Source organism: Stigmatopora nigra, chromosome 7 (genome assembly GCF_051989575.1).
Source record: "Stigmatopora nigra isolate UIUO_SnigA chromosome 7, RoL_Snig_1.1, whole genome shotgun sequence".
Lineage (NCBI taxonomy): Eukaryota > Metazoa > Chordata > Actinopteri > Syngnathiformes > Syngnathidae > Stigmatopora > Stigmatopora nigra.
This window is the reverse complement of record NC_135514.1, coordinates 682,273-696,792: the sequence shown is the minus strand read 5'-3', so window position 1 is coordinate 696,792 and position 14,520 is coordinate 682,273. Positions and strand designations below refer to the sequence as shown.

At 37.2% G+C, this 14,520-nt stretch overlaps 1 protein-coding gene across 1 annotated transcript; it reads left to right on the top strand.

Moving 5' to 3' along the window:
• Positions 1-1,647: 1,647 nt before the first annotated feature.
• On the top strand, positions 1,648-13,497 carry ddc (dopa decarboxylase). Its single transcript, XM_077721835.1, has 14 exons — positions 1,648-1,769; positions 2,428-2,638; positions 3,399-3,512; positions 3,595-3,714; positions 5,455-5,589; positions 6,104-6,247; positions 7,470-7,536; positions 7,801-7,895; positions 9,120-9,187; positions 9,422-9,498; positions 10,191-10,210; positions 10,309-10,407; positions 11,524-11,625; positions 11,831-13,497. The coding sequence occupies exons 2-14, from the start codon at positions 2,438-2,440 to the stop codon at positions 12,029-12,031; spliced, it is 1,443 nt and encodes a 480-aa protein (XP_077577961.1). The 5' UTR covers positions 1,648-1,769; positions 2,428-2,437; the 3' UTR covers positions 12,032-13,497.
• Positions 13,498-14,520: the final 1,023 nt, after the last annotated feature.

The window sequence follows — 14,520 nt, the reverse complement described above, 5'->3', positions numbered from 1 at the left end:
TATTCCGATGTGACCCGAAAAATTTCCTCTCCAGTTGTTTTTTCTGGCAGTGTCTTGCAAAATAGGAAGTTTTCTCTAATGGCATCACCATCCACAAAACGCACATTGGCCAAGAGCTGAGAATGTCCACTAATATCCGTAGACTCGTCAACTTGCAACGCAAATTTCCTACTGATGCGTATCTTTTCCAAAACATGGCTTTCGATGTCTGTAGACATGTCATCAATACGCCTGGCAATTGTGTTATCAGAGAGCGGGACTTTATCTATGTCTTTAACCGCATCAGGGCCGAGCATCTCGTTGACAATGGCTTTACAGGCAGGTAGTATTAATGTCTCTGCCACAGTGTGCGGCTTTTTTGATTTAGCAACAAGTTCGGCGACTAGGTAACTAGCTTTGAGCGCTTTCTCATTTACCTTTGTGTTTTTTCTCATAAACGTTGCCTGTTTCTCTGTGTTTACATGCAGGCGAACAAAATAGTCTATCGGCTTGTTTTGAAGCGACGGGTGTTTCGTTTGGAGATGGCGTTTAAGCTTGCTTGGCACCATGGCGCTGTTGGATAGCTTCTCGCCACACACCAGGCATAACGGAATAGGTGTCGTCTCATCCCCGGTGAAAGTAAATCCAAACGAAAGATAGCTTTCACTATATCGCCTTGAGCTCACCGTCTTTGCTTTCTTTTTCCCACCACTCATACTAGGGCCTTTATCCGGGTCAGAATCTTGTCCAGGGCCCAGTTCGGAGTTTGCAGTTGTCCTTTTTAAAAACTTCTCCATGACTGTCACCACGGCCTCTTAGGTGCATCACTAATTTTCTTGGCGGAACGAGGCAATCAACTACGTGTTGCCACACGGACAAATATTACATTACGCTGCCAGCCTTTACAGCACGGACACTGGACAATGACATCATATTTGCAAAAAACTATTAATAAATGTTAATTTAAAAAAAAGGATATTGGATAATTTCTCACGGCACACCTGACGATCTCTCACGGCACACTAGTGTGCCACGGCACGGTGGTTGAAAATCACTGGGCTAATTGATGTGGTTGTGTTGATTTATCACCGCTAGAGGTCACTAAAGGACGTCACGTTTTTCCATGTCACCTATGCTCCGCATTCTCTCCTCTAATTCTTTTTACTTCATACACTACAGGCCAAAAGTTTGTTCTTTTCATGTATGTTGAATGATCATGCTATCTATTACTTTTTATTATTATTATGTACTTGGCAAAAAGGGAAAAAAAAGGTAAAATGCCTGAAAACATTCATATTCCAATCCGCTTATCCTCACAATGATGGCGGGGGGCCCTGGAGCCTTTCTGAACTCGCTATCTAATCAATCACTTTATCTTTATTTCCATATAAAATTCTTAAAACCACATAAAAGTGCACTACGAATGTCATAACAGTGCCATTGTTTGAAATTAACCTTTTTTTTAAAGCCTGTATGGTTAAATGTAATTAAAAGGTCGTCTCCAATCGGGTAGTGGTTAAGTAGAAATTGCTCCCAGTTCTGCCTGCTTGTGACTCAGTCTTCTTTTTTTATGTGGGGGCAATCCTATTGGCTAGACCACTTCAGGTTGGTGTGGTGGGAGTGGACGGTAGTGAGATAAAAGGAGAGAATGTCTCTTGCCCTGTGTACACCTCCACATCTAGTCATTAATACACTAATGTCACATTATCCATTTATTTACTTATTTATTTAACACCAAAAGGAGAGGAAATATCCACAATATACCACTTTCCAGGCTGTCCTCTGAAAATGTGAGTACACGCACACATACATGCACACACACACACGCACACACACTTCTAATCCTATTTCAGATTAGTGTAAGGATAATAGGCCAGTCTCTTAAGTGGAGAAAAGGTGAAGTACACTTGTTGCACAATTTAGAATTAGTGCAAAGCAAAGCCAATGATTATTTGCTGTTGTGTATTGCATCAAAGGCGAAATAATATTGACACCTTATTTATATTATTTTTCCATTCACTCCTTTATATGCTGATTGTTCCTTCTATTACATATTCGTAAGCAATGTGCTTATGTAAAATGCTTATATTTTGTTATTCTGAACTTCACAAGACAAAAGAAGTTATTACTGATACAAGATACACACTTTAATTCATGATAATGTGACTAAAAACCTTAAATTTATTGTTTACTTATACTTCTTGAATCTGATTGTCTTATCATGAGTACTCTAATTTTAACTTGATTACAGATTACAATATTTTTTTATTCCTTAGTTCATCTCATGGCTGATTGAATTGATTCTAAAGTATCTTAATTAGGATCTGAAATTTAATTAATACAAATCTATCAATGTGTTACTTTTTTGTCTTTTGAAAAAAATATTGACCACTGTTATGATTGGACCAATAAACACTTTGATTAAAAATTATTATGTATTCCTTATAGAGTCCGAATCATGAATGCAGCTGAGTTCCGACGTCGTGGAAAGGAGATGGTGGACTTTGTAGCTGACTATTTAGAGAATCTGGAGCAGAGACCGGTCTATCCAGATGTAGAACCGGGATATCTTCGATCCTTAATTCCGACTGAAGCACCCTTGGAACCAGAGAATTTCGAGGACATCATGAAGGATGTGGAGCGAGTTATAATGCCCGGGGTAAAGTTTCTCCTTATGGATGCCCAAAATGTTCATGTGTATTTTTCATTCTGTATTTTTTACAACATAACAAGCTACAGATTTATTTAATGCACTGGTATTGGTTACCCGATAGAATAAACTATCTAGCAGCCCATACAGTCGAATCTAGATTTACAAGTTCAACAATTTAAAAGTATTTTGACCGTTTTAGACTCAAATTTAGCCAAATTTCATTGCTTTGTGCAGAAACAAATTAATTAGTTTTTTAAATACTGTATTTGGAATGGGTTCTGTGGTGCAAATTCATTTTGAAATTATTAAATCAAGGTACTAAATTAGTTTCAGAGCAATTACACCCACATATTGAGTTGAGTTGGAAATGTGGCATATTTATCAATGTTTAAAATGCATGCACCACATTCTCAGTTTGGCAAATGAAGTTAAAAGCAAGGAAAAAAATCACAATGCCCCTGTCTGGTATCTCTTTTCTCAAATATATCAGTATTGCATAAACAGGCAAATCATCCTGAATTTAGAGGATGTCAGATGTATGGATGAAGACGATAACTGTCTATTCATGATGAATATACTTCACTCAAAGAGATGAGCTACACACTTAGTCATTTTAGTATTTGAACTGTCTCTTTGCATGACCTTGTGATCTCAAATTGCTTGTGATACCACCCATCTTTTTGATTCTAATTCAAGTTTGCCCCCACCCCAGTTCATTTTCTCAAATTTATATTATATTATCATCTTTATCTTCCCTTCATTCCAGATCACCCACTGGCAGAGTCCTTACTTCTATGCTTACTTCCCTGCTGCTTCCTCTTATCCTGCCATGTTGGCGGATATGCTGTGTGGAGGAATTGGATGCATTGGATTCTCTTGGGTTAGAAAAAACTAAACATTGCTGCCCATGAGACTATTTTTTGTAAATATTGAATATTTGATTCTGTTGTTCTCATTCCCAGGCTGCCAGTCCAGCTTGCACAGAGCTAGAGACAGTCATGTTAGACTGGTTAGGGAAGATGCTGCAGCTGCCAGAGTGTTTTATAGCTGGAACTCATGGCCACGGTGGAGGAGTCATTCAGGTAAATATGAAACCTATATCTGATTTATTTCACAGAATTACACACATTTCTCCATCATAGAACCAACTAATAATCAAACATTATTCCTTGAGAGCCATCCTCAGAATTTAAAAGTAAAAATACACGTAAATGTGAGCATTTATTATTCATTTCACCACTTAGAAACCAAAAAAAGAGAATTCTTTTGAGAACATTATTTCACTGTTCTTAATCAATGAGTATCAATGGGAGAATGCATGCAAAAATGAGCCACATATGGCTCCCAAGCCATAAGTTCCCTACCTCTGGTATAGTACATCAAATCTAAATTTGTTAAGTTCCCAAAAGTGCATCATTCATATCATTTACGGACAGGGAATAGTCATTTGTGGGAAATTAGAGTATTTAATTTTGAAAAATGAGCCATCCTTGAAATTGACCGCTAGTGTTTGTCTTCTTTGACATGTCCTTTGTTTGCACAGCAGCTAACATTGGAGGGAAATTGCCTTTTAATGTTGTTTTTTATAGGCACATTGGGACATCAATGTTTCGTTAATGTTTGTCACCTCGATATTTGAGTTCGTCAAACACAAAAGCAGTGAAGGATGCTGTTTGCATGCCTTGTATGTGCGTGTGTGGGAGGATGCATGTTGAGAAGTGGAGCATGAGAGTGCACTCTGATGATGGATCATTTCACGCACCTTTTATTATGGCCACCTGTGTGTGTGAGAGGAAGTGTGTGTGGATGTGCTTGCTCATTTGATTCATTGTGAGATTGTCGTTTATGTTTTGCTGCTGTCACTCTATCTGTCTCGCCCTCTTTCCCTTTTTAAGCACAGCTTCCGAGCTCACTATGGCAACAAATGGCCGCCTCTCACAGCAGCAGTGCTACTGAATGATGTGACGACACATTGCAATTGTGTGTGTGTGTGTTTTAAGGAGCCTTCATGTAAAATTATGTTAAAAAAATGGCTTGATGTTTCAAGCATTATAATTTATGAGAGGAAGACCTGTACTCAATTCTCTAAAGAACATATGGTACATCTCAATACATAAAATGACAGACAAATTCCAGCAAATTATAGTATGACATGAAAAAAAAAGTAGTAAACGCCCATACATAAACATGAGGACATTGTAAAGATGTTTGCTTTTATACATAATTAGTAGTAATTTCACATGAGAACTGGCATACAGAAAATCACCTGTTGTAAAGTGCATTGAAGGATGAGGAACAACACATGACTGCCAAAATGCTTCAAATATTATTGCTTTTTAAAGCTATTATTGCTGACAAAATGTCATGGAGTTTCTGCTTGATTTGCCCCCACTGTGTGGTTTGTTGATACACAAAGGACATTAACCCAAGCTGTTTGGTCGTTTTGTGTTCATTGATGGAATGATTTCAACATTGCATTGATTTGGCTGCCAGTTATGAAGCCAGGTGCCTCACAAAGCACGTTGCACATCAATATGCAGCCTTGAAAAATATTTACCGTATTGGCCAACAACCTCATTCCAATCATTTTCAGTTTTGGCAGCATAAAAAAAAATCAATACTACATGCAATTACAATATAACATTGGCATACACACGATCTGATATGCATAAAAGGGAAGGAATTAAGATTTTAGAGTAATTTAAGTTTCATACCTTGTAGGATTTAAAACATAATTTTTTGTTCCCTGTGTTCTTTCCTTATTAGTTATGCCTTTTTTTCCCCTCCTATTTATCTTATGCGCCCTTCAAATTCCCTAACAGGGCACAGCTAGCGAGGCGACCCTCATGTCATTGCTGGCTGCTCGTTGTAAAGCTGTCTGTCGAGTCCAGTCCATCAACCCGGAAAAGTCTGAACCCGAGATCCTCAAATGTTTAGTGGCCTACTCATCAGAGCAAGTAAGCAAAATATATTTCATTTCAAAAAGTCTAACACATGTTCAGTAGCCTGGTTAGTATGGGCTGGAAGATGAATGAACGAATGAATGGATAGGGATGAAAAGTATAAGATTCTATTTGTATTGCAATGGGCCACAGTCTTTTTCAGGTTTTTAATTTAAGGTCATCTAGCAACAGATGGAGATAAGACCATAGATCAGTCAGGCAATAACTGGCTACGATCAGGTTAAATAGCAGGCAGAGACTCAGTGATTGAATTAGGCACCACCTGAGGGCTGCGGAGACCTTTCAAAAGTAGAATTTGTATCGCCGGTCTCGTAACTTGCGTGTCTTGTCTTTTAAAACACACTAAATACAGGAAACCTATGATATATGAATGCTTCTACCTTGTAGTTGTCATTGTTTCAAAATGTTTTTATTCTCTAACCCTTTTTTTCCATATAAAAACAACCCTGAAGGATTTGTTCCTCACAAGAATTGTCATTGTTTGTACCTGTCACGTTTCCCTGTTTAGTCTCATTCATCTGTGGAGCGGGCAGGTCTGATTGGTGGCGTGATGATGAAGAAAGTCCCGACAGATAGCACTTATGCTGTCTCAGGTGACGCATTGAAGAAGATGGTAGAAAAGGACAAAGAAGCAGGACTCATTCCATTCTATGTAAGTGGAAACAACAAACACAAATTTGCTAAACCAACAATTGGCCAGACAGTTACTTTGTGCTTGTGGTACCAGCATGTATGGAATGCTAGTATGTATTCAATATTGCAGTCTGAAGTTTGCATACTATGCCCCCACTAATTAGACATTGGACCATATGCATGGCTTGTTAAAACTTCTCGTAAAAAGGTCACATAGTGCAGAGGTTTCTGTCAATAAGTGACATTTTGCAATGACATCAACCCTGGAGTTAAAGGAGAGATGATGAGTGTTTGCGGAACAACAATTTAAAAAATATATTGTGGCGGTAAACAAACCATTCAAAAATATCATCCACTCCCAGCCAGATAAATGCAATTTTATACTCATTATATTATAATATTAGACCTTTCAGATGGTCTAAATCAGTGGTTTTCAAAGTGGGCGGTACCGCCCCCCGGGGGGCGGTGTGAACTTTCAGGGGGGCGCTGACGAATAAACAGGCGAATGGGGGGCGTTGAAATAGTGAAGGGGGCGATGGAGCAATTACAGTAAAATGTGACGTTGGTGTTTGTAGAAAGACCGGAAAAATTGATTGTCTGTAATAAAAAGTCGACAAAAAACAAGCTTTATTGAAACAAGAAACGTTGTCTGCTCGAGCGCTCACGAGCAGCGCGCATATACCGTATATCACTAATTGTCGCGAGTTTATCGTCGATGCAGGCGACTGGGGAAACCACCACCATCCAGTCAGCCGCAGAGGAGCACACAATAGCGCGCCGGCAACGCTTAACCACAGACGTATGCGCACAGCGACCGGCTTAATGCATCAGCTATCAATTTTTATGATTCGAGGTGAACTGCGCATTGGTCTATTAAAAGAAACGAAATTAGCGAATAATATCTGAGGCGCCTGTCTTCTATTTATTTAAGCTTCGTTCGTTGGAAAGGGGTAAAGAGGGGGGCGTTGGCATTTTGGCCCGGCGGTGAAGGGGGCGGTGGCCAAAAAAGTTTGAAAATCACTGGTCTAAATGGTATAAACCCTCCATTTTGCAGTCTGCAGGCAGATCCTTCTCAAAGCGGACACTACTTTTTGGCGTAATTAAACTTTTGAGTTGACTTAAGGAACATGCTTAAGCACAACACATTACTTATATAATGTTCATGAGCATGTTTGTTTGTTTGAGTAATAGTAATACAAAAGATCATAATATGGATATTCTATGTGCTCAATGTCTTACAGTTCTGTGCAACTCTTGGGACCACACCATCATGTGCATTTGATCACATTCTTGAGCTGGGACCTCTCTGTGAGTATTTGCACGTATTATTATTATTATTATCATTTTGCTATTACGCAGCACATTTTGACCTTTAAAAAAGGATTTTAATTGCAAAAGCTATGTTTTTTTTGTCATCGATTTATCAATTATGTGCAATCTAATGGAGTATCATTAGACCATCTTAGATTGTATGATTGCAGCTTACACAATATCCTGTGTTGTGTTGTTATTGCAGTACAAAAGCATTCAATTTACAAATGATCAATATTGCTGTTTTTATGGCTACTACAGGTAATAAGGAAAACATGTGGATGCATGTTGATGCTGCATATGCTGGAAGTGCATTTGTCTGTCCTGAATTTCGGTCTTTGTTGAATGGCATAGAGGTATGTATGGGAATATATATATAAGTCAAATAAATACATATTGGCTACATTATTTGGCCTCAATAATGTCCAGTTGGACAATTCTATGAAATTCATCAAAAGAGATATAATACATAGTGTGTTTTGATGGACACCATGGGAGGATATTCATTTCACAATTTGTCATAGACTTTTATTTATATATTATTATTACTATAGGTTTTCAGGGAAGTAGAATTATCACTTGAAACCTTAAAATTAATTTCACGTATTTGCTATATATAAAGAACCTGTGGCTCAACATGTGTGAAATATCCCTCTTCACGCTTCATTTTGTGCTTGCTTTATCCTGTTGCTTTCTTCGGTTTTGAGATTCATTGATGTTAATGTCAAGTAGGAAGCTCGTCAGAGAGAGTAACAATCGGCTCTGCGTCCATGTCGAGGCTGTTTCTTCTCCTCAGGCTGTGCAGAGACGCAGAGATAAGGCCAGAGTCATTTCCTGGGGCAGTGTTAGACCTTTACATATCACTCTTTATTATACGCACACATTCAAACAACAGATGGACTTGATTTAAAAGAAGAAGAGGCTACTAGAGTCTACATAGTGTATGCAAATAGACATATATTTTTATGTACATATTTTATTCATCTACATGGAGGTTTAAAAGACAAGAAAAAGAGGAAAAAAACTCCTTTGTGGATGATGGATGGTTGGTTGCCAGGGGTGATGGACTATTAAGCATCAGGAGGCATGGCAACTGTCTTTTGCACATTGTTTCCTTTATATTTATATATTTATTATTTTAACTGCAGCGATTATTGCATCTGATGCAGGTCGGGTGGAAAGGATATTAAAAAGATAACACATAAAAAGACAACAAAAAGAGAGAAACTGATAAGAAAGCGTGCCTGATGCTGTGAATGAAGCCTCGCTTTTTTTCCCGACTGCTTTGTGGAAGCAGTTTTTGTAATGGTTGAAAACTACCTTGAAGTTTAGTTGTTGCAACACTTCATTTTAATTGACACGAACAAATTGTCTGGAGCAAATTTTTGGAAGATATTTTAACATTTGGTTGTTTCCTACCTTGATAAAAAATATCAAGCACATGTTGGTTTCCATTAATAGCTAAATGAGTACCAAAGCACAACAAATCCATCTTATACAAATGATTAATTTTCTTGTACATATAATTTGATGACAGCAAAAAGTCAAATCATTGCATCTTTCCCGTGTCTGTGTTCCAGTTTGCAGACTCCTTTAACATGAACCCACACAAATGGCTCTTGGTCAACTTTGACTGCTCTACCATGTGGTAAGGTGTCATTTTCAGCTCATACACACACACACTTGGGTAAAAGTTTAGTACTGTAATTACTTGTGTTAAGAGTGGCCCCGACAATAGCTTCTTATGATAATATAACAAGTTAACCCAATGTTTTAGCCTTTTTCCCACTGGGTAAAGGTGAAATAAGTCAAATGACCAGATATGCTATATTGTTCTTGTTTGGTGAAAATTGCTTGACTATTCAACAATCATTTTTAACAGGGTCAAGAAAAGGCAAGACCTTATTTGTGCCTTCAAAGTGGATCCACTGTATCTGAGACATGAGAATCAAGAGTCAGGTAAGTTCACACCATCAGAACTCCATAGCAATATCTCGGCTCTTAGTCAATATTAAAAAAAAACAAGAATGTTGCTACTTAGTACACATGGAAACATAAACTCTTGCGATTATGTTTACGGCATGTCTTATTTCTGTACTGTAAAATGCGTCCAGATACACAGCAAAAGAAGAATGTTTTGTTATAAAGGACAGGTCTCCAAAATATTTATTTTATTTCTTTAGATGTCATTGGTTTGTCAGACTTGCAGAATTACGTGCCATCTGACGAAAGCTTTCTCTCATTCAATCTGTGTCCTCCAATCTAATTAGTGGTTATTAGCAGGAATAAACATGGGGCTACATTCCGTGGGGATGATCCGGTTGCTTGTGACTTTGTGCAGTTCTTGTGCAACATTGTGCTTGTTGTAATATGTGGGATTGCCGCCTGGAAAACAAAAGAACACAGACACAAGAATACTTATTTGAGTATTTTTCAGAGGATAATGACGGTAATGATAATGATGAAAAGTGTTTAGTTTCTAGTAAGGTCTATGAAAACATCATGACAAATTGAATTTAGGCTGTCATGTATCAGACCTTAACACAGGCTCCTGGTAGTTTTCCAAAAATGGTTTCTAGTTGTATTGGTGGTGTGGTGATAATTATATAAGTTTGATATTTGATGTTTATTTTTTTTTCTTTTGTCAATAGGGCTAGTGACAGATTATAGGGTAAGAACACATCTTTATTTAATTCAATTTTTGTTTTAATAATTGAGCTATCCACTATTCATAAAGTTTTATTTATCTATTTTTTTAATTTCTCCTAGCATTGGCAGATTCCATTGGGCAGACGATTCCGCTCTCTCAAAATGTGGTTTGTTTTCCGCATGTACGGCCTTCAAGGATTACAGGCTCATATACGCAAGGTAATTCATTAAGACTACATTTCTGTGGCATTTGTCTTTCCATTGGTATTTAAATTTGTAAAAACAATTCATTTTCCATTGATTGATCTACTTATGTCTTTCTGGCTGCAAAAAAAAAGCTATTTATTACAATTGCATATTTGTCATTGTCAGGGTTAATTGCATCTCATTCATTTCTTGTAACCTTCCTGATACCACCAGTGTCTTCAGTGCCTTGCTTTATTCTCCTACCATTTCTTAATCCTGTCACTCACATGCTACGTAGTATACATCTGGTCTGTATCTTTTTTTTTATAGTAACATTTTCCTACATTTCCACAACCCCTCCTCCATACACCAAACCCATGTTCACTCCATCCCCCTTCCATTTATGGTGTTTCATGCCTGTCTTTCCTCTTCATCTTCCTATTTGTTCCCTGCAGTCGTCTCTGTCAATCAAATATGTCTGTTTTGAGTTTAAGCTCAATTTCACTCTACTCTCAAATTGAGTTATGAACGCTGGACTTCTAGATGACGTATGAGTAAATCAAATATGGAAATATGTTTCCTTTTGTTTTACTGACAGTGTCTGAACTGGGTCCTACTGTACATATGATGATTGGGATTATTGCAAAAGGTTAATGTTTCATAAAATAGTCATTCTCTCATGACTCACTAATATTTCAAAATGTTCAGTTGAAGCTCAGAAGTTAAATGAATGAATGAAAGAATGATTGCAACCCAACATTTTCATTTTATGTAAAATATCATTTTATTTCAAGCATGATTGCATGATTGCATAACAGCCTAAATTTATATTCATTGACACTTATGTAGAGGTACGGGGTTTTAGTTGTTGGATGAGTTTCGAAAAAATATCAATTGCTTAAAATCATAATAGTATTTAAATACATTTGATGTCAACCCTATTTTCAGAAGCAGATTTGGCAAAGATTGTGGTTATATGTATTATGGCACTGCCACCTGGCGGATATAAAGAGTGGACAGTAATATTCTCTGATATTTGCTTTTTTTTTCAACAATTAACCAAAAATGTACCTCAGATGGCAATAGAGTACGTAATGCAAATTTTACACATGTATATATTGACCACTTTTTTTTTTTTTTTTGCTTTAGCATGTGAGCCTGGCCAAGGAGTTTGAGAGTCTAGTACGGGCTGATAAGAGATTTGAGATCTGTGCTGAGGTCATCATGGGTCTGGTTTGCTTCAGGCTCAAGGTAAAAAAAAAAAAAAAACATTAAAAATATAATATTGGATAAAACCTTTGCAACTGCAGTGAGCCTTGGTTGCAATTGAGTTTGTCTATATTGTTCTATTCCTACAAAAGTTTGGTATAGACATTTATAGAGCCATATTAGTGGGATACTTCTAGTATTAAAGTGATAAGTGAGGCAATGTGTTCATATTTCCCTTCTCTCGCAGGGCTCCAATGAGTTGAACCAGAATCTCTTAAAAAAGATCACAAAGAGCAGAGAGATCCACTTGGTGCCTTGCCATCTCACCGGACGCTTTGTCCTTCGCTTCGCCATCTGTTCACGCACGACCGAATCTCGTCACATCCAGCAAGCGTGGCGGCATATCACAGAGTTGACCTTTGAACTTCTACAGGATTCCGTTCAATGACAAATGGAGAAGTGAGTCACACCCATTTTAATGCCTTGACAAGTGTACAGCTATAAATGTTGCAGGTAAGGAGAAAGAGTAAACATTATAAAGCTTCTTAAGAGGTCAAATGCTGCTTTGAACACGTTATTATTGCTGCTTTTGACCGCAATGGACTTTCAATCTATTTTAGCTTCCAAGTATAATGTATTTGATGTCTATAGCTGTCAATGGCAGCTAAAAAAAAAGTAAAATGGGAAAAAAAGTGTCAATGTGGAGCATGTGCGCTTAAATCTGTTCAAATGTGCTCTTTCCCTTTTGTTTGTGGTTCGCATGTGATCTCTGTTCTTGAGTGGATTTCTTCTGGGTATACTCCTGCTCCTTCCCAAATCTCCTATAGATATATACACATTTCTTAACTATTTATTGGTTATGTAGATTTGGAGTCCTGTGCAAAAAGTGGGTGGAGCATGGAAAATGAACTGTGGTTTCCAATGAATGTACAGTATTGCACTTTGTATGTGTTTTTTTTAAGTTTACGTGTTTACAGCTGTATGCACCCACTCTCATTAGTCCTAGTTAGAAACTAAAGTGAGCTGAATTAACTGACCGCTAATTACAGGTGTGACTAAATGGAACCAAACTATCACATCTATTTTTGTTCAATAACTATTATTCATATTTTATGAGAGGCATTTATATCAACACTGTTTATACATATTTAAATATTGCAATCTATTAGACAATTTAGCGACACAATGAAAGAGTGGGTAGCAAGTCTGTCTCACAGTTCTGAGGGTTCAAAATCTGGTGGGTTCAGGCCTTCCAGTGTAGAGTTTGGAGGTTTTCGGCGTGCCTGCATGGTTTTTTTTTTTTCTTCTGGGCACTTGGATTTCCATTATAAAAACATGCGTGGTAGCCTGATTGAACACAACAAATTGTCTATAGGTATGAGCCTGGTTATCGCCATAACCCAGGTGAGGATAGTCGACCTAGAGAATTAATGACATAAATTTAATCAGAGTTAGTTTCCCTGACTACCCCAATATGGTCGTAAGGGAAGGGTATTTTCGGGAAAATGATTATCGTGCTGATAAATCATGTTAGGCATAGCCAGTCGTGAAGATTGTTTTAGAATTGTGACATTGATGAGAATGGATATCAAATATTTGACCTCAATCATATTTGGTGGCCTTATATTGAATCATCGGTGAATGTTTAGGGAAGATGAGTCGAAAACTGCGTGAGAAAAAGGCGTTGTGGATGAAAGAATATTTAAATGACACACAAAACCCAACCTCCACTTAATTTAATGAAGGAACAGAAATGTTTACATTACTATTACTGTATTTTTATTCTTCTTATCTCATCATTGTGGAACACTCTTACCAAACAAAACTGCTGCTGTTTTTCTTGTGTCCAATGTCTTTGGCTTGGCTGTGTCTGTAGATGAATATCACACCCATTAAAATAATACATTCCAGTGATGTCTGGGAGAAAAAAAAAAATATTTTCTTCATCATACACACCAAAATTATTATTTGTGGAGGGGTAGCATCTTGCTCTATAATGATCATCATTCAAGAACTCAAAATCCTCGGTTTCCTTTACAATGTCTACTTTCATAATATCATTTTGCCAAACAATATCACTTAAAAGAGTGGCCCCATCATTGATACTGCTGGTATTATGTCCAATCCCAGTGAAAGCCTTCTGGCTGAAATGAGATTGTGTTTGCCAATGCCAGTAATGACTTCTCTAACTGATCCCATTCCCATGTTGCTATTAGAACCCTGTTCCCAGTTGCAATTCAACTTTTTTGGACTAAGAGACTATTCCAAATTGAGTGCATTTATGGGAACAGAACAAAACAGCTTAGGAAAGCCTGATTGCGTTGTAAAAACGTATTAAGGTTTTAATAATGCATTTATAGCTACAGTTCACATAAAGCTCTGACTACAAAATCTGACCACAAGAGGAAGCTGTTTTACACACCAGTAATACATCAATATTACCCAACCATTGTTCTCAAAGAAGATACTATGTAACACTTTCACTTACTGAGACATAATAATGTTACCTAGAACACTAAAATAATGGGTGATAGACTCTACTCCAACAAAGACAATACTTTTCCGTTTTATTGTAAAATAAGTATGATTAACACTAAACAGCAAAAAAAACTGAAAGAATTAGTGAAAATAGGAATTATGTGCCAAGACAAAGATTAAGAGCTACAAGAACAATTGATAGTTGATAAAGTCAAGAATTATTTGGTAATTTTACCATTCCTAACTGTCAGTGTCATGTTCACATCCCCGACTGACTGTCACCACATTTTTTTTCCAATTTTTTTTTATTGCAGACCCGCTTCACTTGGTTTCTAATTGTTCTTAACTACCATTTCTTGAGACCCCTCCATGCTGAACTTCTTTAATTAACAATACAGTACGTATTAAAAACAAGTCATACCCCTACTTCTGATGAATAATACGGATAACAATAGTTTC